Raw genomic sequence first — 25795 nt, 5'->3', positions numbered from 1 at the left:
GGGTCGAACCCCTGTTTGCCTCGAGAACATACTGAATTCTTCGTGGCATGGATTCTACAAGGTGTAGAGTTTAAACATTGATCAGTTGGTATCAAAGGACCTAACCTATGCTAGGAAAACATTCCCCACACCATTACACCACCGCCACCAGCCTGTACCGTTGACACTAGGCAGGATGGGGCCATGGACTCATGCTGCTTATGCCAAATCCTGACTCTGCCATCAGCATGATGCAACAGGAACTGGGATTCATCAGACCAGGCAATGTTTATCCACTCCTCAATTGTTCAGTGTTGGTGATCGTATGCCCACTGGAGCCGCTTCTTCTTGTTTTTAACTGATAGGACTGGAACCCGGTGAGGTCGTCTGCTGCAATAGCCCATCCGTGACAAGGACCCATAAATTGTGCGTTCCAAGATGCCGTTCTGCACACCACTGTTGTACTGCGCCGTTATTTGCCTGTTTGTGGCCCGCCTCTTAGCTTGCATGATTCTTGCCGTTCTCCTTCGACCTCTCTCATCAACGAGCTGTTTTCGCCCACATGACTGCCGCTAACTGGATGTTATTTGTTTGTCGCGTGATTCTCTTTCACTTGTGCGTGAAAAACCAAGGAGGCCGGCCGTTTCTGAGTTACTGGAACCGGCACGCCTGGCACCGAAGATCATACCACGCTCAAAGTCGCTTAGGTCACTCGTTTTGCCCATTCTAACATTCAATGGAACAGTAACTGGATGCCTGTCTGCCTGATTTATATAGCAAGCTATTGCCACTGTCTGTAGGAGCGAACCATTTTCGTGAACAGGGTGGTGTATTTAATAAACTGGTGGTGTATGTATACAGCTATTTTCTGAGTTACCAATGCTACTCTGAACTTTCAACTCCATCAGCCAGAGGAGTTATTCCTTGCCAGTGTGCTATTACTTGCTCTTTGGAAGTGATTTTATTGGTTGATGGATGGATGGATGGATGGATGGATGGATGGATAAAAGATTGACTGATTGATTGACTGATTATTTCACCGTCCATTTGTTGTTGCTAGGTTCTGGACTCGGACCCAGTGGACCAGACCCAGGAGGTGGAGGAGGATCTGGACCTGCTCTATGATAGTCTGGAGGTTTACAACCAGAGTGACAGCGGCCCTGAGATGGAGGACAACGAGAGTGTCCTCAGCACGCCCAAACCCAAACTCAAGTAAGGTTCTGCAAAATGTTATCGGTGCTGTACACCTTAACTAAAGTAAGGCCCCACAAAATGTCTCAAATACAGATAAACCCAAACTCAAGTAGGGCCCCACATCATGTCGCCAGTACACCTACACTCAAATATGGCCGCACAAAATGTTGTGATTACAGCTAAACTCAAACAGGGCCCCATATAATGTTCACACTTTAGTCAAAGTGAAGACTCATATTTTCCTCATTGTTAAGGGGAGTTTATTTGTGCATTGTTACTGTACATCAAATCAAAAGAGAGAGAAAAGAATGTCGCTGCAGGGGAGAAACGTGAGAGACAACTGCAGCTGAATGACTAGTATGAAAACATCACCTAAATGGGTACACAAGGTAGTGTCACTACTACCCACCTCAGCACAGTCTCTCGAGTATGTATTTTTTCAGAAATTTTCAAATATGTTTTTTTATGTGGTTGTCACCCAGGCCCTTCTTTGAGGGAATGTCCCATTCGAGCTCCCAGACTGAGATTGGGAGTCTGCACAGTCAGAAGAGCCAGGCCAGGGACCTGGCCTGCATCGTAAGAAAACACACACACTCACACACACACTCACTCCTCTTTGTTGCCATTGGAGCGTAAGGTCACAACAATCCCACGCCACACACACTAACACACACACACACAAATGTTTTTGTTTGTTACTCTGCTGGACTATCTTTTAAATATAATTTGGATTAGCATGCTAATGCTAACACGTGTCCTACCGCTCCCATTGTTTTTTTTAACCCAACAACGCTCAAATGCTCTGAAGCTATGCAAACATGGGTAGGTTGCTGACTATCCAGATCCATTGTCTATTTAGATCTCCAGGTTTATCTCTATTTAGCCATCTATAAGATGAGGAACATTTGTAGCTTGGATGAACTATCCCTTTAAATAGTAGTGATTCGTGACATCCATATATATGCCAGGGGCATCACTTATCAATATTGCATAGAAACTATTCCTAAAAATCGAAAATCAAACAATCCTACGAGCGTCATACACACACCGGTAGGAGATAACCGTTGATAAATACCAAATGTTCTCAGCCTCGGTGCTTGTGCACGACCTTGGCTATTTGCGTTTTAAAACACCCCCAAATTAACCATATATGAGCAAAATCATCCCTTTAATGCCAGTAGGTAATACACAACGCCGTACCATGAAATAGCCTACAACGGCCCAACCAAAACAAGCTAAGAAAAAAAACTGCTCCTAGACGGAAATAGAGTACAACCAAAAGGTTTTATTTAGTTTGCTCAGTTGTGGTTTGACCAGAAAAAATAAAAATATAGCTACAAAAAGAGGACAACTCAAGTTGCTTTAACAATGGCAAATATACTTCAAATGAGTGGGCAACAGTCACCAGTAAGCCATCCATCCTCAACAGCTCCCTCCTGTAGGCGTATAGACCAACGTTGCTGTTCTGCAGAATGAACGAGTCGTGGGTTCCACCAGGCCACAACATTCAGCCGCGTTCTTTACACGTCACACAACCTATCGCCTGCACATTAAGAGTGGAAGCCYTTTTCTGTTCACCTAGTTGAACTCGTTTTGGGGCGGTGCGACGTGGGCGCCCTCTATTGCTCCGTTCGTATTTGGGAACCCAWTGATGGCAAAGAAACCCCTCTCGACTTCAACCTGTTGCGCGATGGTGTGTGGAAATGGTATGTTACAGTTCGTTTTGCTGATGATTGCGTCCGAAACATTGGCTCCTCCAGGGATGTGAGATACCGATCAGCAAGCTCCCGCTGAAAAGTGCCCATTGGGATAGCACTTTAATGTGCACCAGAATGGCATGCGTTTGAATGTTTTGTACACTCAGTGTATTTTCCCAATTCTATGCTTGACAAGCAGTTCCCTTTTTCTACCACTTGGCACTGTGCGTACGCATTGTCATGGCTGTGCATAAATGTACACACTCTCAAGCAAATAAATCTCACACTTTSTGTGGAAATGATCTCACGCATGGTTTACACACGGATTTGTGGCTACACGTGATTGATAAATGAAGCCCCAGGTATTTCGAAGGATGAACTATCCCTTTAAATAGTAATGATTTGTGGCGTCCATATATATGCCAGGCATTTTAGTTTAGGTACATTTGTATCTTGGGTGAACTATCCCTATAAATATTACATTCTTTTTGACATCCATATGCCAGGTATTTTAGATTAGGTACATTTGTAGCTATACCCTTTAAATAGTAAATTATATGTGGCATCCATATGCCAGGCATTTTAGATGGTTATTCCTGGATATTCTCGGAATTGTATGTATGGTAGTACTGTGTACTGCACCAGACACTTTGTAACTGTGTGGGTGGTTTCTTAGTGTGAGTGTCAGACATTGAGTAAGGCCAGATTGATTCTGCGTGCACGGTGTCCTAAGCCCTGCAGGAATGGTTTGTACTGAGGAGGAACTGTCGTTAATTCAAGCGAGTCAAACATTGCCACAAAATATGGATCTATTCTAGCTAGAACATTGATTGTCTCATCAAATATGTGAGCACAAAGTATCAATAAAGGCATTTCAGAGTTTGACCCTTGCGCACGTTAAAGACGGATTCCGCAGTAGGGGAAACAGTTCCACTGTCTGACCCACCGCCATTCTTATTGTTTTTGTTTTGTCGACGAAGCGGTGAGGAGCGTCGCGAGACATGGGTCAAAAAAAAATGGCAGTACATATTTTACTGTTCTATTGCACATGCAATGATGTCATAGGGGAAGAAAAGAGTGTTCTTTGTTTGCAGTAACTTCTTTGTTGTTGTAATATCACAAAGAAATGTGACAGTTTCACCATTAAGGATTCCAGCTTTAGGTAAGCAAACTTGTGGAATGTCGCAGATAGAAATGTCATGAACACAGTGTGTTCCTGAAAGTCTGATGTAGCTTGTGTCAAGAAAAAGGAGCCAGCTAAGGGGGTAGCCAGCCACCTACGGGTTAGTAGTCAGCTATTTCGCTGCCAGCTGGCGCATATGAAAACTCACTGTGAACAGAGTTCATGTGATTTATTTTTCTATATTCGAGACATGGAATTAGGATATGCTCAAGGGCGTCCCCTAGCAGGCAGTTTTGGTAACTGCGTCCTGTGTTCTGCTCCTTTTAGGGTGGAGATCTGCTGACCCCGGACAGGGCCAAAGTCCTAATAGGGACCAAGTATACAGACGACAGCGCCGGATTGGAGTCTCCTGCGGGGGTGAGTGGGAAAGCTGCCCCTAGGTACAGCTCTAATATCAGCTTCCCTTCCCCCAATTCTGACCTTAACCATAAGTGGGGTTAAACTGACCCAAGATCAGTGTCTAGGGACAACTTTACTCTACACCGGGTAACCTCTGGAGGATCCCAGTAGGCTTAACATATTTTGTCTCTTTCTCTCTTTCTTTGTCTCTTTTGCTGTTCTCTCTTCCTCAGCGGTTGGGCTGCTCTCTCTGTTTCAGGACTTTCTAGTACTTCTCTCTTGCTTTCCACTTTGTCTCTGATTTTGCCTGTCTCTTTGCCACAACTCGCTCCTGTTCTCTTATTTGATGTCTGTCGTTCTCTCTACCTGTCTTTTTTCCCCCATTCCTTCTCTTTCTGACTAACCATGTTTCCATCAAACCATTTTTCTAAGTAATGTACCTGTCGGATAAAAAACTCAAGACAGGCCTGATGGAAACAGCAATTGTCAGTAAACATTCCTAAAATGTAGACAGAACAAAATACGGTAGACATGGGGGAAATAGATCCGGGGTTCTTAAACATTTTTGCTTCTCTCGCTTCTCTCTCTTCTCTCTCTCTCTGCACTGCTGTTTTGTCCATTATCATAAATCAGCTCCCATCTGTTTATCTTCCACTCGACCAGTTTGATGCGAACAAGAGTACATTTACACTGTTACCACAAAGACCTCCATTATTGCACACAAGCATACATGTACGCGCACACACACAGACATTGTGTACACACACACACATACACACGAGCGCACTCATACACACACATACACACACATTATGTATAAACACACCGACACCACTCTGAGGCCCAGGTCCAGCTGGCTGTAGAGAGGGCGTCAGCGTATGTATTGGTCCGTGAGAAGAGCAGTGTTTGTTATTCTTCATCGTTGTCTCTCACGCTCCGTTGCCTCCTCTGCAATCGTTCACCCCGGGAACCCCGGCAACGAGGGGCACCTGACAACGCATTTCTTTAGAGAGGGAGGGAAGGAGGGATTCTGAGGAGGTTTGTGTTTGGGGCCCAAGGTTGAGATTTTCAGTGGCCAAACACATGATACTTACATGTACACACATCCACACACTGACACATGATACTTACATGCACACACTGACAGATGATACTTACATGCACACACTGGCACATGATACACACATCCACACACTGACATATGATACTCACATGCACACACTGGCACATGATACTTACATGCACACACATCCACACTCTGACACATGATAATTACATGCACACACTGACACATGATACTTGCTTGCACATACTGACACATGATACTTACATGCAAACACTGACACATGATACTTACATGCACATACATCCACACACTGACACATGATACTTACATGTACACACATCCACACACTGACACATGATACTTACATGCACACACTGACACATGATACCTACATGCACACACTGACACATGATACTTACATGCACACACATCCACACACTGACACATGATACTTACATGCACACACATCCACACACTGACACATGATACTTACATGCACACACCTCCACACACTGACACATGATACTTACATGCACACACATGCACACACTGACACATGATACTTACATGTGCACACATCCACACACTGACACATGATACTTACATGCACACACTGACACATGATACTTACATGCACACACTGACACATGATACTTACATGCACACACATGCACACACTGACACATGATACTTACATGCACATATTGACACATGATACTTACATGCACACACATCCACACACTGACACATGATACTTACGTGCATGCACATCCACACACTGACACATGATACTTACATCCACACACTGATGCATGATACTTACATGCACACACATCCACACACTGACATATGATAATTACATGCACATACTGACACATGATACTTACGTGCATGCACATCCACACACTGACACATGATACTTACATGCACACACTGACGCATGATACTTACATGTGCACACATCCACACACTGACACATGATACTTACATGCACACACATCCACACACTGACACATGATACTAACATGCACACTCTGACACATGATACTTACATGCACACACATCCACACACTGACACATGATACTTACATGCACACACATCCACGCACTGACACATGATACTTACATGCACATACATGCACACACTGATGCATGATACTTACATGCACACACATCCACACACTGACACATGATACCTACATGCACATACTGACACATGATACTTACGTGCATGCACATCCACACACTGACACAGGATACTTACATCCACACACTGCGACATGATACTTACATGCGCACACACTGACACATGATACTTACGTGCACACACATCCACACACTGAGAGATGATACTTACATGTACACACATCCACACACTGACAGATGATACTCACATGCACACATATACACACTCTGATACATGATACTTACATGCACACACTGACACATGATACTTACATGCACACACTGACACTTGATACTTACATTCACACACTGACACATGATACTTACATGCACACACATGCACACACATCCACACACTGACTCATGATACTTACATGCACACACTGACACATGATACTTACATGCACACACTGAGCTTCATGTGAATGTGTTCACGGACATCTGCCAGGCGTTATGTGATGTTTTCACGGTCACCATGACAACACATTGAAATGCATCGACAACGGGTACCCTGCACAGAAATAGCTGATTTCTAGGTACTTTGTGCATTTCATCGTCTGTTACGTATTGGTTTTGTTTGCTACCTCTTGGGAATGATCCCATTAGAAAACMATGATCTCAATGGCTGCACCCCAAAATGGCACCATATTCCCTGTGTAGTGTACTCATTTAGGGCCTGTAGGGATCCGGTCAAAAGTAGTGCACTATAAATGGAATAGGGTGCCGTATGGGATGCAGATAATTGAGTTTACCTGTAAAACAGGTGTTCTCAACTCGCACAGGGTGAACCTTCGTGACTTGTGTCTCTGGTGTCAGTGAATTCCCACTGACAATACCAACTGGAAAAGGACTGTTAAGTTGAGGCCAGGGGTGCCGCTAGCGGCACTCCTCCCACATTCCATTGAAAAGGCAGAGCGGCAAATTCAAAAAACAAAATTGAAATATTTAACTTTCACACATTAACAAGTCCAATACAGCATTTGAAAGATAAACATCTTGTCAATCCATCCAACATGTCCGATTTTTTAAATGTTTTACAGAGAAAACACCACATATATTTATGTTAGGTCACCACCAAATAAAAAAAGACAGACAGACATTTTTCACAGCACAAGTAGGCTGCAGGTAGCATGCACAAGCCAACCTAACTAACCTAGAACCAACCTAAATAACTAGAAAAAACTACCTCAGATGACAGTCCTATAACATGTTACACAATAAATCTATGTTTTGTTCAAAAAAATTGCATATTTTAGCTATAAATCAGTTTTACATTACTGCTACCATCATAGCTACAGTCAGAAATCGCACGGGAGTAGCCAGAGTAAATACAGACACCAACTACCTAATTACACATATAAAACATTTCAGACAAATATATGGTGGATAGCTAATGAAAGACAAATATCTTGTGAATACAGACAATATTTCCGATTGTTGAAGTGTTTTTACAGCGAAAACACCACATATATTTATGTTAGTTCACCACCAAATACAAAAGACAGACAGACAGTTTTTCACAGCAACGGTAGCATGCAAGTAGCTAACCTAACTAACCTAGAACCAACCTAGAACCAACCTAAATAACCTAGAAAAAAACTCCCTCAGATGACAGTCCTATAACATGTTACACAATAAATCTATGTTTTGTTCGAAAAATGTGCATATTTTAGCTATAAATCAGTTTTACATTACTGCTACCATCATAGCCACCATCACAGCTACAGTCAGAAATCGCACCGCAGTAGCCAGAGAAAATACAGACACCAACGTCAACTACTAATTACACATAATAAAACATTTCAGAACAATATATGGTGGATAAGCTAATGAAAGAATAAGATCTTGTGAACAGAGCCAATATTTCCGATTTTTGAATTTTTACAGCGAAAAACACAATATATCGTTATATTAGCTTACTACAATAGCTAGCACACAGCAGCAGTGATTCTAGTCAAACGTAGCATAGCACAGTTCGACAGTATATATGAAAAGCATCCCAAATTGGGTCCTTATCTTTGTTGATCTTCCCTCAGAATGTTCTCCAAGGGGTCCTTGTTCAGAACCGACTTTATTTGGATCCATAACGAACGATTTCCCTCAGGAATTAGCAAGCACCATTAGCTAGCATTGCTAGCCTCTCGTTCTTGAACCAATTCTGCGACGCATCACGTCTAAAGTCCAGAATAAATTTCAATAATATAATTAAACTATATTGAAAAAACATACTTTAAGATGATATTGTGACATGTATCAAAGAAAATCGAAGCCAGAGATCATATTCACCTTTAAAAAGGTTCTTCAATGAGCCGAGTACAGGTCCGACTTCGCGCCCAGGAAATAAATAAAAGTGCGCACGTCTCAGTCCAAGAGGTTGTGTTCAGTCCCTGGTCGAGATAATCAACTGATTTTTTTCTCTCACTTCCGCATGACACCCAGGCGAAGGCGTATGACGTGTTTCTACAGTCATAAGTGACATGCCCTTTTATAGACAAGCTCCTGAAGAGAGAGTTCGCTTTTGGAAATCTCACTTCCGGTTAGGAAATGGTCTGTAAAAGGAGTTCTGTTTCACTTAGAGAAATAATTCAAACGTTTTTAGAAACTAGAGACTGTTTTCTATCCAATAGTAATAATAATATGCATATTGTACGAGCAAGAATTGAGTACGAGGCCGTTTAAATATCATACGATTTTCTCCAAAAGTGAAAACAGCACCCCCTTGTCCTCAACAGGTTAAGTAAAGTGTTAATTAATCTCTAGGGAGAGAAATGAACCAGCGGGAACACGGTGCAGCGGATGGAAATCCAAAGAATGGGTGAAATACCCTAGTATGTACTCTACATTCCTGTATATATTTTGAACTATATTTCTCCCATTATGTCCAGGACGCGGAGGATGAGGAGACTAGGGCTGGCACAGGGCCAGGGGAGGCTAACCCCAACCCCACCCCCACCAGCTGGGACCTGAGCACGGACAAACTTCCCGGCCCAGTGGCCAAACTCTGCAAGACCGAGTCTCAGACACTCATGTCGCCCAGGTAGCTGCTCACTTGCATGTATGACATTTATGCATTCACGCATGTTTGCAGTCACGCACGCACACACACAGTCACACATACACACACAGTCACACACACAGTGCTGCTTATTAACCATTGCACTCTGACTAAACAAGGATGGGTGTGCATGCTTTATTCCAACCCAGCACTAATACACCTGATACCACTAACTGTGATCCAGATTGATCATGACTAGTTCATTATTTGAAACTGGTGTGTTAGTGCCGGGCTGGAACAAAGCCTGCAAACCCAGTAGCTTTCCAGGGCCTGAGTTGGATAAGACACATGCCCTAAATAAAATTTATGGGATGAGAGAGGGGGAGGAAGAGAGAGAAGGGAAGAGGGGGGAGAGAAGAAATGAGAAAGAGAGGGAGAGATCAGGTCTACCTCTGGTTGTTCAGCGCCATACAGTGATTTCCCCCGCTACGCCTATCTATAAACAAACGAATCAGCAGAAGGACGTCCCCTGGCGCCACTTCCACCGACGCTCTACTCGTCTGATGAATCAAAGTCAGATCCATTGAGTAAGCAATCTGCCTCGTGCAGACATTGCACACGTGTCTTTGTACATTTCTCTATTGTGCAAGGATAATTTAACTCAACCATGAATGTGTAGCTGGCTTACAGCAACCACATTGATCATGCGTGGGAGACATTTTGTGCTCACAAAATGCTTCCAGAACAAAAGCATGAAAAGCTTTTGCTGGGGAGAGTCACGGGGGAGGATTAGATGGCCAGGATTGTCTGAGGAGTTCTACTGTAGGCATATCTACTACTTAGAATTGATGGAGATTTTTATTTATTTATTAAGATTTCTCAGCGGTGACTCAACCTGGCTCAGTTGTGGCTCAGTGCTTCATTGGGTCGGTGCCTATTTGTGGTTCACAGTAAAACAGAGAACAAGCTGCAGAGGCGTCCTAGGAGCACGTCCATGAAGGACAGGCAGAACTCCAAGGCCCAGAGTGACAGAACTAGCAGCATTGACAGCGAGACATCGCCGGAATCCAGGATCGCTGTCCAGGTGTGTGTGAGTGTGTGCTCAATAGTAAAGTAAGCTAGTGTGTGTGTGTGTGTGTGTGTACAAGATCAACATATGTGTATACAGATAGACCATCTCTTTGACTTCTGCCTCTTCCTCCACCAGGTTCCCAGGAAGTCAGTRTACGACCAGCTGAACCAGATCCTTATCTCTGACGAGCAGCTCCCAGAGAGCATCATCCTCATCAACACCACAGACTGGCAGGGCCAGGTAGGCTACTTCTGTGTGCCTAATTATGTGGTAAAAACAAGGGTACCTTCTGGGCATATAAAATAATTCAAATCAGTTGGTATCCACTTTTTTTTCAATTAATAAATTGTAAAGATACAAAATTGTAATTACAGTATTGTATAAATACTATGAAATTACCGTCTTACCATATACATATAGTGTATTATGCTACTCATTCTATCAGTAGCATTTGCATCAGCTGTGCACTCAACAAACATACTCCTTTTAGGAACATGCGCCAGACCAGGTATTTTTAGACATTCATATCTCTAAGCCTAGCTGGAGATAAGCTTAGCAATCAGGGGGAATCCATTGCTTATGTAAACATAATGTAACTCTGGAGCATGTGCGCTCACAAACACAGACGTGCGTGGATGTACACTCACACGCGCAGACCTGAGGTCTTTTGAGTCGGCTTCTGGTTGACTAGCTCAGTTTATCCCAAGCCCCGTCCCATCTCTCTCTCTTTCTCTCTCTTTCTCTCTCTCTCTTTCTCTCTCTTTCTCTTTCTCTCTCTGTCTCTCTCTCTGTCTCTCTCTTTCTCTTTCTCTCTCTGTCTCTCTCTCTGTCTCTCTCTCTGTCTCTCTCTCTCTCTCTCTCTCTGCCCTCTGTCTCTCTCTCTCTGCCCTCTGTCTCTCCCTCCCTCTCTGCAGTATCTATCTGAGATTCTCCATGAGCACAGCCAGCCTATCGTGTGCACCATCTCTGGTGCGGATGTCCATGCAGCCTTCAACACCATCGTCACCAGGATCCAGAGATTGTAAGAACTCACTTCCTTTGCAGAACATGTTCTCTTTCTAATTCAATGGTTGTAGTTCAGAGAAACAAATAGATTTCACTTTAACTTGGCTTCATTGTAAAAATGTTAATGTTTCTTGTAGACTTTTTAATGTGAATTTTAATTCATTGGTCACCAAGGTGAGTGGATCTTATGATGGTCATGATTAGGCCCGTATAATTTTTGATATGTGAAACGTTTTGGTAGCACTTTCCATTACAGCGCAGAATAAAGGGGTAATAACATTGTTATAAAGTGGAAACAAGTTACTGTTTCTCAGTGTTTTCCCCCCCACCACTCTGACTAGCTGTAACTGCAACGCCCAGACACCCCCCACCATCAAAGTGGCGGTGGCCGGAGACCAGAGTTACCTCAGCACCATCCTCAGGTGCTTCGTGGAGCAGCTGGCCAACAAGACGCCTGATTGGCTCAGCTATATCCGCTTCCTGGTCATCCCTGTCGGTAAGCAGCAATTCAGCCAATCGCCATGGAGTCCAGGTTCGGGTTAGTCGTCAATTCCATTTCAATTCAGTAGATTTAGGGGATACATTTAAACTCTCATTCATGCATTGGAAAAGTCCACAAACAATAGAAAATAATGGCCTATTTACAATTCTGCACACATAACTCAAGACTCCCATAAATCATACATTGACGTCAAACGGAAAACTGCACGCAAAACAATAGTTACAGGAACAGATCTCATATAGGACCCTGGGTATCATAGCAGGCTAACAACATACAGACTAGAAAAGTTGGACTCCGTTTTGTTTTCCTGTGGCCTTCTAATCAGTCTGCTCCTCCCTCTGCAGGCACTCATCCTCTGGCCAAACACATGTCTTCGTTCGACAGCAAGTTCAACAACATCTTCATGGACGCCGGCTGGAGGGACTTGTTTGGCAGACTGGAGGCCCCAACATCAGGTACAGCAGAGAACTGGAGCAGCTAACGCTTACTATGAGCCACAATGCCATGTATGATAGGGATCTGCTCGTAATGCTTCATAAATACAGTTATAGATGTTTAGGAACATCTATCAGCATTATGGTGCATTATGCGTCACATCAAATGTTATTGGTCACATACACGTGTTTAGCAGATGTTATTGCGGGTGTAGCGAAATGCTTGTGCTTCTAGTTCCGACAGTGCAGAAAATAAAATTAATATCTAACAATTTCACAACATATACCCAATACACACGAGTAAGGAATGGAATTAAGAATATATAAATATATGGATGAGCAATGTCAGAGCATACAGTAGAATAGTATAGAATACAGTATATACACATGAGATTAGTCATGCAAGATATGTAAACATTGTTAAAGTCACATTATTAAAGTGTTCCATTTATTAAAGTGGCCAATGATTTCAAGTCTGTGTATATAGGCAGCTGCCTCTCTGTGCTAGTGTTGGCTATTTAACAGTCTGATGACCTTGAGATAGAAGCTGTTTTTCAGTCTCTAGGTCCCAGCTTTGATGCACCTATACTGACCTCGCCTTCTGGATGATAGCGGAGTTAACAGGCAGTGGCTCGGGTGGTTGTTGTCCTTGATTATCTTTTTGGCCTTCCTGTGACATCGGGTGCTGTGGAGGGCAGGTAGTTTGCCCCCAGTGATGCGTTGTGCAGACCCACCACCCTCTGGAGAGTTCTGCGATTGTTGGCGGTGCAGTTGCCGTACCAGGCGGTGATACAGCCCGACAGGATGCTCTCAATTGTGCATTTGTAAAAGTTTGTGAGGGTTTTAGGTGACAAGCCACATTTCTTCAGTCTCCTGAGGTTAAAGAGATGTTGTTGCGCCTTCTTCACCACACTGTCTGTGTGGGTAGACCATTTCAGTTTGTCAGTGATGTGTACGCCGAGGAACTTAAAACTTTCCACCTTCTCTACTGCTGTCCTGTCGATGTGGATGGGGGGATGCTCCCTCTGCTGTTTCCTGAAGCCCACGATCATCTCCTTTGTTTTGTTGACGTTGAGTGAGAGGTTATTTTCCTGGCACCACACTCCCAGAGCCCTCACCTCCTCCCTGTAGGCCGTCTCATCGTTGTTGTTAATCAAGCCTACTACTGTTGTGTCGTCTGCAAACTTGATGGTTGAGTTGGAGGCGTGCTTGGCCACGCAGTCATGGGTGAACAGGGAGTACAGGAGGGGGCTGAGTACGCACTCTTGTGGGGGCCCCAGTGTTGAGGATCAGCGAAGTGGTGTTGTTTCCTACCTTCACTACCTGGGGGCGGCTCGTCAGGAAGTCCAGGGCCCAATTGCACAGGGCGGTGTTCAGACCCAGGGCCTCAAGCTTAATGATGTGCTTGAAGGGTACTATGGTGTTAAATGCTGAGTTATAGTCAATGAACAGCATTCTTACATAGGTATTCCTCTTGTCCAGATGGGATAGGGCAGTGTGCAGTGTGATGGCAATTGCATCGTCTGTGGACATATTGGGGCGGTAAGCAAATTGAAGTGGGTCTAGGGTGACAGGTAAGATGGAGGTGATATGAACCTTGACTAGCCTCTCAAAGCACTTCATGATGACAGAAGTGAGTGCTACGGAGCGATAGTCATTTAGTTCAGTTATCTTTGCATTCTTGGGTACAGGAACAATGGTGGCCATCTCAAAGCATGTGGGGACAGCAGACTGGAACGGGGAGAGATTGAATATGTTGGTAAACACACCAGCCAGCTGGTCTGCGCATGCTCTGAGGACGCAGCTAGGGATGCCGTCTGGGCCGGCAGCCTTGCGAGGGTTAACACGTTTAAATGTCTTACTCACGTCGGCCATTGAGAAGGAGAGCCCATAGCCCTTGGTAGCGGGCCGCGTCGGTGGCACTGTGTTATGTACTGACCACACCACTCGCGTCAACGCACTGCAAGTCCGGCCTCTCCCATCTCCTCATTGGTTTTAGCTTGTCCGGAAGCAAGACATCGGTGTCTGCGACGTGGCTAGTTTTCCTTTTGTAGTCTGTGATTGTCTGTAGACCCTGCCACATATGTCTTGAGTCTGAGCCATTGAATTGTGACTCCACTTTGTCTCTACACTGACGTTTTGATTTCCATGCGGAGGGAATGACTGCTCTCTTTGTATTCTTCCATATTCCCAGACACCTTGCCATGTTTAAATGCGGTGGTTCGCGCTTTCAGTTTTGCACGAATGCTGCCATCTATCCACGGTTTCTGGCAAGGGTAGATTTTAATTGTCACTGTGGGTACAACATCTCCTATAAACTTCCTGATAAAGGCAGTTACTGTTTCAGTATATTCGTCAATATTATTTCCGGAAGCTACCCGGAACATATCCCAGTCCACGTGGTCAAAACAATCTTGAAGCGTGGATTCCGATTGGTCAGACCAGCATTGAATAGTCCTTAGCACGAGTACTTCCTGTTTGAGTTTCTGCCTATAGGAAAGGAGGGTAAAAATGGAGTCGTGGTCAGATTTGCCGAAAGGAATGCGGGGGAGGGCCTTGTATGCTTCCCGGAAGTAACAGTGGTCTAGTGTTTTAGCAGCACGAGTACTACAGTCAAAATTTAGGCATCCTTTTCTTCAAATTTGCTTAAGTCTTTCTAAATGTTCTTAAAATGTACTAGTTTGTTATAATTATAATTGTATTTATTTATTAAAAACATGATTACAAAATATATAAGTTATTATTTATGTATAGGATATTCATAGCAGGAGGTTTTACCGAATACTTCTTTAAGTGTAATATGCTCACATACACACAATATTAGTATATTATGATGCTTCTACTGTTGCATTACTGTAGGTGTTGAATGATAATACAATACATTAATAATAAAATAATAATAATAGTAATACATGGGATTTAAAAAGGGTGTAAAAACAAAAACATGATAGGTTGTGCCCTCCACTTTGGGTTTCCCAAGACAACATTGATGTGGCAGGCCGCGTGTCTCAGTACCTGGCTGGGGCCAGTGTCTCACACCAGTGTCCCATCTCTGAGGCCATGCTCACCTACAAACAGAAAAGGTAAGGTGTGTGTGTGCAAGCAAACGTGTGCATGCATGTGAGTGCAGCATGAATGGGGGATATTTAAGGGTGTGTGTGTGCCAATGCACGCGTGTGCATGTGTGCGTGTGTTTATGAAATGTCTGGTAAAATGTAGATATTACGTATGTAGATAGTTTTGTATGCTATTATTCTATTATGCTATTAAACTATATTTGGATGATCTATTGTATAGCAAGTGCTCCCTCTACACTTCAGATTATTCAATTTAGTGGCTACATTCTCATGAATTTATTTTTGGAATAAAGCAACACCAGTATTGCTAATTTCAACCACATGCAATGACATTCATCGACAACATTCGCTTATTCAAATTAGCACCAACAGAATATCAACATGTCGACTCCACTTTGACAGCACATATTTGGCGACAGTTGACTCACACAGAAGTCATGAACTCGTGACGAAGGAACAACAACGACGTGTACCATTTTACCACACTGAGTTTTTCTACCTTTTTCTTTCATTTGCATTCAAGGAAGAGAAGCTTGTATTTTGATTTTTACATCAGGTATCTGGCCGCAGCCTTCCGTTTGACCCCGCCCYCCTGCTGTGTTGCATTTTGTCCACCAATATAACCTGTGACCCCTTGTTGTCTAATGCCTAACCCACCCACACATAACTCGCTGTTCGTCTTAACTCCATATCTGGCCTGCATCGACTACCCCCGTGTTGATTTGAATTTTTGCATGTCTTACTGTCTTAACCACTTGTTTGTTTGTCTGGCTTGGTTGGCTTTTGGTTTGGATTTGGTTTGGATATGTGGATTTTGGATAAGATACAGCCGCATTAAAGGTACAGTCAGCAATATGACATCATCATACTGTACACTGCAGGGTGACTTCCTGCTTACAGAAGTCAACAACAAAAGTAAAATCTGCCAAGGCTGCCATTATTGGATCTTTCCGATGTCGGCATGCCTCAAGGGAGTGCCGAACGTACAAATTGGGAAGAGCCAATAGTGACCGTCTTGGTGGATTGAAACCCTGTTATCGTTGAAATCTGTAATCAGGAAGTCACCCCGCTGTGTTTGATGACGTCACATTGCTGACTCTACCTTTAAGGTCTCCCACGTACTTTGGTCTTTAAAGTTGGGAACGGTAGGGCAAACTCGACGCAATGAGATCTAAGAGAGAAAGGTTGACATTGATGTGTTCTTTCCTATTACCTCAGAGAGAGAAAGAGATGTGGAGGAGATCAGGAAAGGGGATGAAACAAGATTAAAAATGAGGAGGAGGATGAGTGTAATGAAGGAGAGATGACAGTGGAGATCTAATTAGGTGGTTTGAAGAGATGGAGGAAGGAAGAGTGGGTAGTGCGGCGGTAGAGAACACCAGCCACGTGACACTCTCTCTCACACACACACACGATACACACACCTGCGTGTTTATTATTTTTTTGAGTGACCGTTATTTTCAAAACTCTGCTCAGATGTCACTGTTGACCCACCTCAGAAACAATTCTGGCCTTTAAGAGTGTAATGACATACACACACACTTTATATCCACCAGGGAGGATGAGCAGGTAAACATTTAAAGGTCACCTTAACAATTACCAGTTGTATAAAAGGCACAGTGCACTGTATTATAGGAACAAAGGGGTGCTGAAAGGTGACTTTTGGTTGGCTAATCCCAGTCTCTCCCGGTCTCCCCTTGGTGACAGGGACAGAGTCCACTGAGCATTGTCACAACATGAAAAGAGCCGATCGAGTCCGAACTCTGCAGAGAGGAGTAATGCTTTCATCTATCATGTGTTTTCAGATCAGTGCCATTGAAGAACAGGAGACCAGGAGAGGAAGCCGCGTTAGAATATTGAGACGCACTTGAAGATTATCCTAGATCAGGGCTCTACAACAATTTTCCTGGACTGTTTTTGCTCCAACCCCAATTATAACTAAACTGATTCATCAACCATCTAATTATTAGAATCAGGTGCGCTAGCTAAGAGTTAGAGTGAAAACCTACAGGATCGTAGCTCTCCAGGAAAAGGGTTGGAGAGCCCTGTCCTAGATAATATTCTGGTCAGATAGGCAGGGGAAACTACTGTACACCAAGGGCCCGACTGAGTTTGCTCAATGTACAATGTTTGTACCTACTTGTCTTCTTTCTCTTTGAAAAGCAAGGGTGCAAAGTCTCAGATGTGTATACTCAATATTTTAGTCAATGCTTTTTCCATCTCTAAAAACTCCAGAAAACTCTCAATGCTACTCTCGAGTGTGTCTCGCGAGGGAGACGAACTTGTCATGCTCTGTTTGTCCTGCCTCTTTGCTGTCCTAACATGTTTTTCTCACCACTCTTTTCACCATGCTCTCCAAAAAATTCACCTTCTCTGGCCTCATTTTGCAGGTTATTTTGGTTTTGCGCCAGCCATATCCATCTTTTTGAGCAAATKTTGGGGGATTTGTGAGAAATAGGCAAGGAGAGCTTTGGTAAAACGAAGGCAGCACTACCAACTTCACGCAGAAGTAGTTGACTGGGACCGAACATATGAAATATGCTGACAGTACTTTAACCCTCTGTCTATTAAGCAACCATTTACAAATACAGGGGCGAATCCTAACTTCCACTTAAGTCAACTTTTAGCTTATTCTCCCATTGTCATCAATGAATGACGAAGTGAAAATGTACCTAAATGGAAGTTAGGATTTGCCCCACAATGTATAGTGGATGTGCACGGCGCTGGACCTCGAGTGCCGTAGTTCTGTATATTTTCGTCCTTGTTAATTTTCGTCTGTTTTTTTTTTTTTGCCGATCAGTAACCTCAAGTATTGAGAAACCAAAACCAGCGGGATTGCAGAACTCACCCTGTATATTCGGTTCACGTTCAATGTCACCAACAATTTTAGCCCCCTCACTCACTCCACCCTTCCTCCACTGCTCACGTCACGGCAGGCTTACAACGCACCCGTTTAGGGGTCGGTTGTAAGGAGCATTCCCTGGCATTTCCATCACTGCATGACCTTCTTTCCCAAAATGTTCTGGATTTTCCAGAACCACTTGGGAGCCGCCATGTCTCATCGATTCCGATTGGACATCCCTTAGCCACACACACAAACTCATTCTTCCTTCAGACCCATCACACCACCACATCCAAAACAGGGAGTGTGTTGATCCTGGATCCAAGACTAACATTATTATTTGTTGTCCATTCTCTCTCCCTCAGCCCTGACGAGGACTCCTGTCAGAAGTTTGTGCCATTTATTGGGGTAAGAATATTCACTTGCAACTAAATAACGTGAGTGTTATCTTTGAGCGCTCATCTCCAATTGGACTGACAATTGTCATTTATTTGAAGCTGTCACGATAATGCACAATGAGAACAGATTTTTATTTATAGCTGCTTTAAGGAAAGTTTTACTTGCAATGACTGGGATATGTTTGTTTTTTACTATATATGCAAAAGTATGTGGACATCCCTTCAAATTAGTGGATTCAGCTATTTCAGCCACACCGTTGCTGACAGGTGTATACAATTCAGGCACACAAACATGCAATCTCCATAGACAAACATTGGCAGTAGAATGGCCTTACTGAAGAGCTCAGTGACTTTCAACGTGGCACCGTCATAGGATGCCACCTTTCCAACAAGTCTGTTTGTCAATTTCTGCTCTGCTAGACCTGCCCTGGTCAACTGTAAGTGCTATTATTGTGAAGTAGAAACATCTAGGAGCAACAACGGTTCACCCGCGAAGTGGTAGGCCACACAAGCTCACAGAATGGGACTACCGAGTGCTGAAGCGAATGGCGCGTAAAAAATCGTCTGTCCTCTGGAAGTAACGTCAGCACAAGAACTGTTCGTCGGGAGCTTCATGAAATGGGTTTCCATGGCTGAGCAGCCGCACACAAACCTAAGATCACTATGCGCAATGCCAAGCGTCAGCTGGAATTGTGTAAAGCTTGCCGCTGTTGGACTCTGGAGCAGTGGAAATGCTTTCTCTGGAGTGATGAATCAYCCTTCGCCATTTGGCAGTTGACAGATGAATCTGGGTTTAGCAGATGCCAGGAGAATTCTACCATAGTGCCAACTGTAAAGTTTGGTGGAGGAGGAATAATGGTCTGGGGCTGTTTTACCTGGTTCGGGCGAGGCCCCTTAGTTCCAGTGAAGGGAAATCTTAACTGTACTGCATACAATGACAGTGTAKACGATTCTGTGCTTCCAACTTTGTGGCAACAGTTGGGGGTTAAGGCCCTTTCCTGTTTCAACATGACAATGCCGTCGTGCACAAAGCGAGGTCCATACAGAAATAGTTTGTCGAGATCGGTGTGGAAGAACTTGACTGGCCTGCACAGAGCCCTGACCCCAACCCCATCGAACACCTTTAACATCTGCTAACCATGTGTATGTGACCAATACAATTTGATTTGATTTGGATGAATTGGAACGGGGACTGCGAGCCAGGCCTAATTGCCCAACACCAGTGTCCGACCTCACTAATGCACGAATGAGATGTTTGACGAGCAGGTGTCCACACACTTTTGGTCATGTATTGTACCTTGGTTAAATGTACTGACTGTACGTCGCTCTGGATAAGTGTCTGTTAAATTACCAAAATGTACATCTCAATCTGGGTTTTTGTCCCCCTCAGCTGGTGAAAGTGGGCATCGTTGAGCACAACCTCTCGACCTCAAGTAAGACATCCTACTCTTTGTTTTCCTTTGACCGTGCGTTTGCTTTGTCTTGTTTGGTAATCCTTTGTTTCAAATGAGATGGAAGGAAGAAGGGAAGACAGAGAGAAGGTGCCCAGCGGGCAAAATACTATATGTATGATGTCTTAATCATGTAATATTTTGCCTGTAGAGTGGTTTTCTGGTTAAAAGGCATCATATAACTAGATTACAACCACTGATACAACCAGGTAAAGCAACTTTTTCATGACGAGATCAAGACGCCATGGGACAGACGTCATATTTTGGTTGTTATCTGGTTAGATAACCCGATTAAACCAGATAGAGATGTATTTTTCTGGTTGCTGAAAAGACGTGAACAAATCCTCCTCCCTAATCCTCAGTGGACTCTGATGATGCTGTGATGGGGAGCATCAATATGCTGGCCTCCCCTCCCCCCCAGCCGGGACCAACCTACATGAAGGACCTGACCTGCACCCCGCCCCCCTCCCCCTCCGTCTCAGCCACCCTCGCCGGAGCCGGGTACGTACTGTACCYTAGCTGTCTTSTTAATKAAKKTMTCTTYCCTTCYCTCATAACCATTATTTGATCTGAAGGTCAACCTTATAACTATGGCTACAACCCCCACAGAGGCCCATTGGCCACAGTAGCCAATAAAACAATTTCACAGGGTACAGACCACACCTTCCACATGAATACGTTTCTTATTATATTTTGGGTTCTGATGGGGTAGAGCAGTTGAACTATGCTCATGAGACATTTGTAAACTATATTTTATTAATTTAATGAGGCATTCGTAAACTATATATTATTAATTTAAAAGGCCAAAGATTTACCAATCTGGAGCAAGTGAGAGAGGATAGCCATCCTTCACCACCCCACCCCACTTTCCTGCCACTCCGCATACTTCCCAGATGAATGACCTTACTCCATCCAGATGTTCCTTGCAGACCAGATGTTGGGTGGGGTGAGGGGAAGGGAAATAACCACTGTTCTGTGTTCCGTACTGTCTTTCACTGGASCTCTACTGTACACTTTGTCTTCTTCCTTTTTATGACTTGAACTGTAAGTTGTACATAATAAAATAAACTGGCTACAGCCCCACACAAGTTCAGATGGTACTAAACCTCACAGTTTGGGCCTTTTTCTTCCCTTTCATGYCTACAAAACGTTCCTGTTTACGTTCCTAAAACGTTTCTCTCCCATATCCCTCCGCCGTGCAGCTCTCCGGTGACAGGCGGGGAGGTGATGGGGCTCCAGGTGGACTACTGGACATGTCACGGCGCCGACAAGAAGAAGGAGGGCGAGAAACGCGATGTGGGCATCAAGAATACCCTGAAGAGCAACTTCCGCTCGCTGCAGGTGTCCCGCATCCCCAACGGGGGCGAGCTGACACCCCCTCCCGGCATGGCCATGACTGTTGTCATGAAGGAGAAGAACAAGAAAGGTGGGTGGCGCTTCACTGAAAGCCAATGGGTTGAATGCGTTATTACCCGTGATAAGAGTTAATGCCGCCTTACGACTCATAGCATGTTATGTTTTTCTATATGAAGATTTGTGCCTGGTGAAGAAGACGTCTTTTTCTGGTTGTAATCTAGTTGATGTCGGCGTGAAAAAGACATCTTTACCTTTACCTCTTTAGTTAAAATTTAAAAAAAGATCTCTTTACTTCACTGATGTCCTCTCTCGCTCTTCTCTTCCCCACGCTTTGATGAGCAGTGATATTCCTGAGTAAAAAGCCCAAGGAGAAGGAGGTGGACTCCAAGAGCCAGGTGATCGAGGGCATCAGCAGGCTGATCTGCACTGCCAAACACCAGCACACCATGCTGAGAGGTACAGGCCTAACAAACACACACACACACACACACGTAAGCATAAACACATACCCACACATAGGGTTGTTGCGTTGACCGCCAGAGCTTGACTTGGGCAGGCGCTCACCAGAGCTGAGTACTGGCACATCACATTTTCTACTGCTTGAGCTCCTATTCCTCGAATAAAAAATGTGCTCTAAAGTATTGTGGAGCTCCTGCACCTAAATATAAAAAGTACCTGCACCTAAAATGAGTACTGGCACCTACCTATTTCAGTCCAAGTCAAGCACTGGTGACCTGCAGTCATGAGTCATGACCGCAGTAAATTCCACGTGACCGTTGAGTCACAGTAATCTCCTCTGGAGATTGTGTTAGTAGTAGTACACAACTCGCTAACGACCATCAGGTCCTAATGACCTGGTACTCAGGGCTCTATTGTCCCTCTCACCATTCTGACGTCAATGCAAATAAAAACCGAAAATCACATCAAACACTTATCATCAAAACAGTATCATGCTTTGAAAACTCACCTCACTGTGATGATCAATTTGAAGAAAGAAGTTCAACAGGTTGAAACTGAGTGGAAAACATGGTTGTTGTGGATGTTGTTTCAAAGTCTAACATAACGAAGTGGAACGCGCTTTCTAAGGTGACGATTCATTCAAAACACTCATACACCTATTAGAGCACATGCTTGTGCCATACAACACATAGCCTACCGCAAAGGCCTATTATGCAAGGCAAAAATATATATAAAAACAACATTGATTTAAGATGTCTTTGTAATTGGTCTCGCCTATACTCCAAAATTAAACAAATTCTAGTAATCTCCTTTGAATGTGGACTTTATTATTGTGCATTATTATGCATACTGGATGGACTGGTTACCTTACCTTATGCTGCTCTCCAGACTTTCTATCCATGAGTCTGGGAGAGAACGTATAGGCCTAGGCGATGCTGTTGGTTTATTGGTTGTGCAGGGCGGCACACAGAGTTAGCCTACAATTATAGTGAATTTGAATTTGAATAGCCTAGTAATAGGAAATGTTTTATATTTTCAGAATGAATAGGCTGACACGTGACCTTTAGCTACAGAATATCTCACCACCGTGCTTTTCCATCTCCTCTCTCTCCTTTATTCCTTTCTCGAGCGTGCAGAAAGAGGGGCTGTCAACAGATAAATTAATTATGTTTCGTTGTGAAAACATGTTGCTATCAATGTTCCCGAACACCCAAATTAAGCACTGGGTTTCCCAAAATAAACATTGGGTAGCTGCAGAAACAGGGTTGGAGAGCTCATGGCATACAGAGTTTTGGCGGAATATCACCTGTCACGCAGCGAGAGGCTGCATGCTCCTCAAATAGTGGTTGATGCATGGTGGGATATACAGTACCAGTCAAAAGTTTGGACACACCTACTCATTCCAGGGCGTTTTCTTAATTTTTACTATTTTCTGCATTGTAGAATAATAGTGAAAATATCAAAACTATGAATTAACACATGGAATCATGTAGTAACCAAAAATGTGTTCAACAAATATTTGAGATTCTTCAAATTAGCCACCTGTTAGCAGTTGATGTTCCTCTTCAATAACACAAACCCCAAAGCAAATCAGGGGAGGAAAATAGGTTAATTCAAAGAGAACAAATCATGCGGAGAGGTAGATGGTAGATGTTCATGCTCCCCTGTCCTCAGTGATTCTCTTCTGTGATTCTCTCCAGTGATTCTCTCCACAGAACAAAGGGACAGGATGTAGTTTTATAACCCAACCTTAGCCTGTGGTTGACCAATTAGAATTCCTTGCAATAAAACTGGGCCAATGGCCAAATAATCAGTATCATATTTCAGGCTCAATGCCTAGACAAATTCCTCCCATGTCTCTGACCCATAGATCAATAATTCTCTCTTACAGAAAAAACACTATTTCCATTGATCGTTAGTACTCTCTTGACCTCTCGTCCTCTGCATTGTGTATTTATCTTCGAAATATTCTTACACACCCTTTGCCTTGATGACAGCTTTGCACACTCTTGGTATTCTCTCAACCAGCTTCATGAGGTAGTGACCTGGTATGCATTTAAATTAACAGGTGTGCCTTGTTAAAAGTTCATTTGTGGATTTTTTGTAATTTAATGTTGTTGTTGTGACATGGTAAGTGTGGTATACAGAAGCTAGCTCTATTTGGTAAAAGACCAAGTCCATATTATGGCAAGAACAGCTCAAATAAGCAAAGAGAAATGACAGTCCATCATTACTTTAAGACATGAAGGTCAGTCAATGTGGAAATTTTCCAAGAACGTTGAAAGTTTCTTCAAGTGCAGTCGCAAAAACCATCAAGCGCTATGATGAAACTGGCTCTCATGAGGACCGCCACAGGAAAGGAAGACCCAGAATCACCTCTGCTGCAGAGGATAAGTTCATTAGAGTTACCAGCCTCAAATATTGCAGGCCAAATAAATGCTTCACAGAGTTCAAGTAACAGACACATCTCAACATCAACTGTTCAAAGGAGACTGCGTGAATCAGGCCTTCATGGTTGAATTGCTGCAAAGAAACCACTACTAAAGAACACCAATAAGAAGAGCTTGGGCCAAGAAACATGAGCAATGGACATTAGACCGTTGGAAATCTGGAAATGATTCCAAATTTGACAACGGTCATTTGTCTTTGTGAGACGCAGAGTAGGTGAATGGATCACTGTCAGTGATTTATTTAGAATTCAAGGCACACTTAACCAGCATGGCTACCACAGGATTCTGCAGCGATACGCCATCCCATCTGGTTTACACTTAGTGGGACTATCAATTGTTTTTCAACAGGACAATGACCCAACCCACCTCCAGGCTGTGTAAGGGCTATTTGACCAAGAAGGAGAGTGATGGAGTGCTGCATCAGATGACCTGGCCTCCACAATCACCCGACCTCAACCCAATTGAGATGGTTTGGGATGAGTTGGACCACAGTGTGAAGGGAAATCAGCCAACAGGTGCTCAGCATATGTGGGAACTCCTTCAAGTCTGTTGGAAAATAATTCCAGGTGAAGTTGGTTGAGAGAATGAGCATGTGCAAAACTGTGGCTAGTTTGAAGAATTTAAAATCTAAAATATATTTTGATTTAACACTTTCTTGGTTACTACTACATGATTCCATATGTGTTATTTCATAGTTTTGATGTCTTCACTATTATTCTACAATGTAGAAAATAGTAAAAATAAAGACCCTTGAATGAGTACGTGTGTCCAAACTTTTGACTGGTACTATAAGTCCAGACATTTCGATATGCAATCCCGTGTGAAAGCAGAGTTTTGATGGTTGCCACCAAAAAGAGGAGGATCCCAGCCGCTACACTATATATTTCTCAGCTGCTCATATTAAGAACATGCTCCACTATAAAACCGGAATAGCCAACACGGCAACTTTCTCAAATCATCGATAGTCTATAGTCGCATCATGCAGCCCATATATGTTTTGATTTCTAAGACTTTCTAAGGTTTGTATCAACACAACTAAAGTAGTCAAGTAAATCTAAATCTAGCATATAGGACCTGTTTCAAATGATCACTTTTACGCTCAACATAGCCA

The 25795-nt window shown here is 43.5% G+C and overlaps 1 protein-coding gene across 2 annotated transcripts in view; it reads left to right on the top strand.

Moving 5' to 3' along the window:
- The window catches only part of LOC112068864 (phosphofurin acidic cluster sorting protein 2-like), an 89324-nt gene that overhangs the window by 57204 nt on the left and 6325 nt on the right, over positions 1-25795 (top strand). The window contains exons 9-24 of one of the 2 annotated variants that reach the window (XM_024136084.2): positions 1040-1191; positions 1656-1749; positions 4321-4410; positions 9529-9680; positions 10590-10722; positions 10846-10950; positions 11625-11731; positions 12057-12211; positions 12562-12672; positions 15632-15734; positions 16252-16284; positions 18936-18978; positions 20359-20401; positions 20782-20920; positions 21622-21845; positions 22118-22231. In XM_024136084.2, the coding sequence (XP_023991852.1) occupies positions 1040-1191; positions 1656-1749; positions 4321-4410; positions 9529-9680; positions 10590-10722; positions 10846-10950; positions 11625-11731; positions 12057-12211; positions 12562-12672; positions 15632-15734; positions 16252-16284; positions 18936-18978; positions 20359-20401; positions 20782-20920; positions 21622-21845; positions 22118-22231 (1798 nt within the window). The remainder of the gene's footprint in view (positions 1-1039; positions 1192-1655; positions 1750-4320; positions 4411-9528; positions 9681-10589; positions 10723-10845; positions 10951-11624; positions 11732-12056; positions 12212-12561; positions 12673-15631; positions 15735-16251; positions 16285-18935; positions 18979-20358; positions 20402-20781; positions 20921-21621; positions 21846-22117; positions 22232-25795) is intronic. The other variant, XM_024136085.2, reaches the window with a different exon arrangement.

This window comes from Salvelinus sp. IW2-2015, unplaced genomic scaffold (genome assembly GCF_002910315.2).
Source record: "Salvelinus sp. IW2-2015 unplaced genomic scaffold, ASM291031v2 Un_scaffold776, whole genome shotgun sequence".
In the NCBI taxonomy this organism is placed as follows: Eukaryota; Metazoa; Chordata; class Actinopteri; order Salmoniformes; family Salmonidae; genus Salvelinus; species Salvelinus sp. IW2-2015.
Note: the sequence above shows the minus strand (reverse complement) of the source record. Positions and strands in the feature narration are given on the sequence as shown.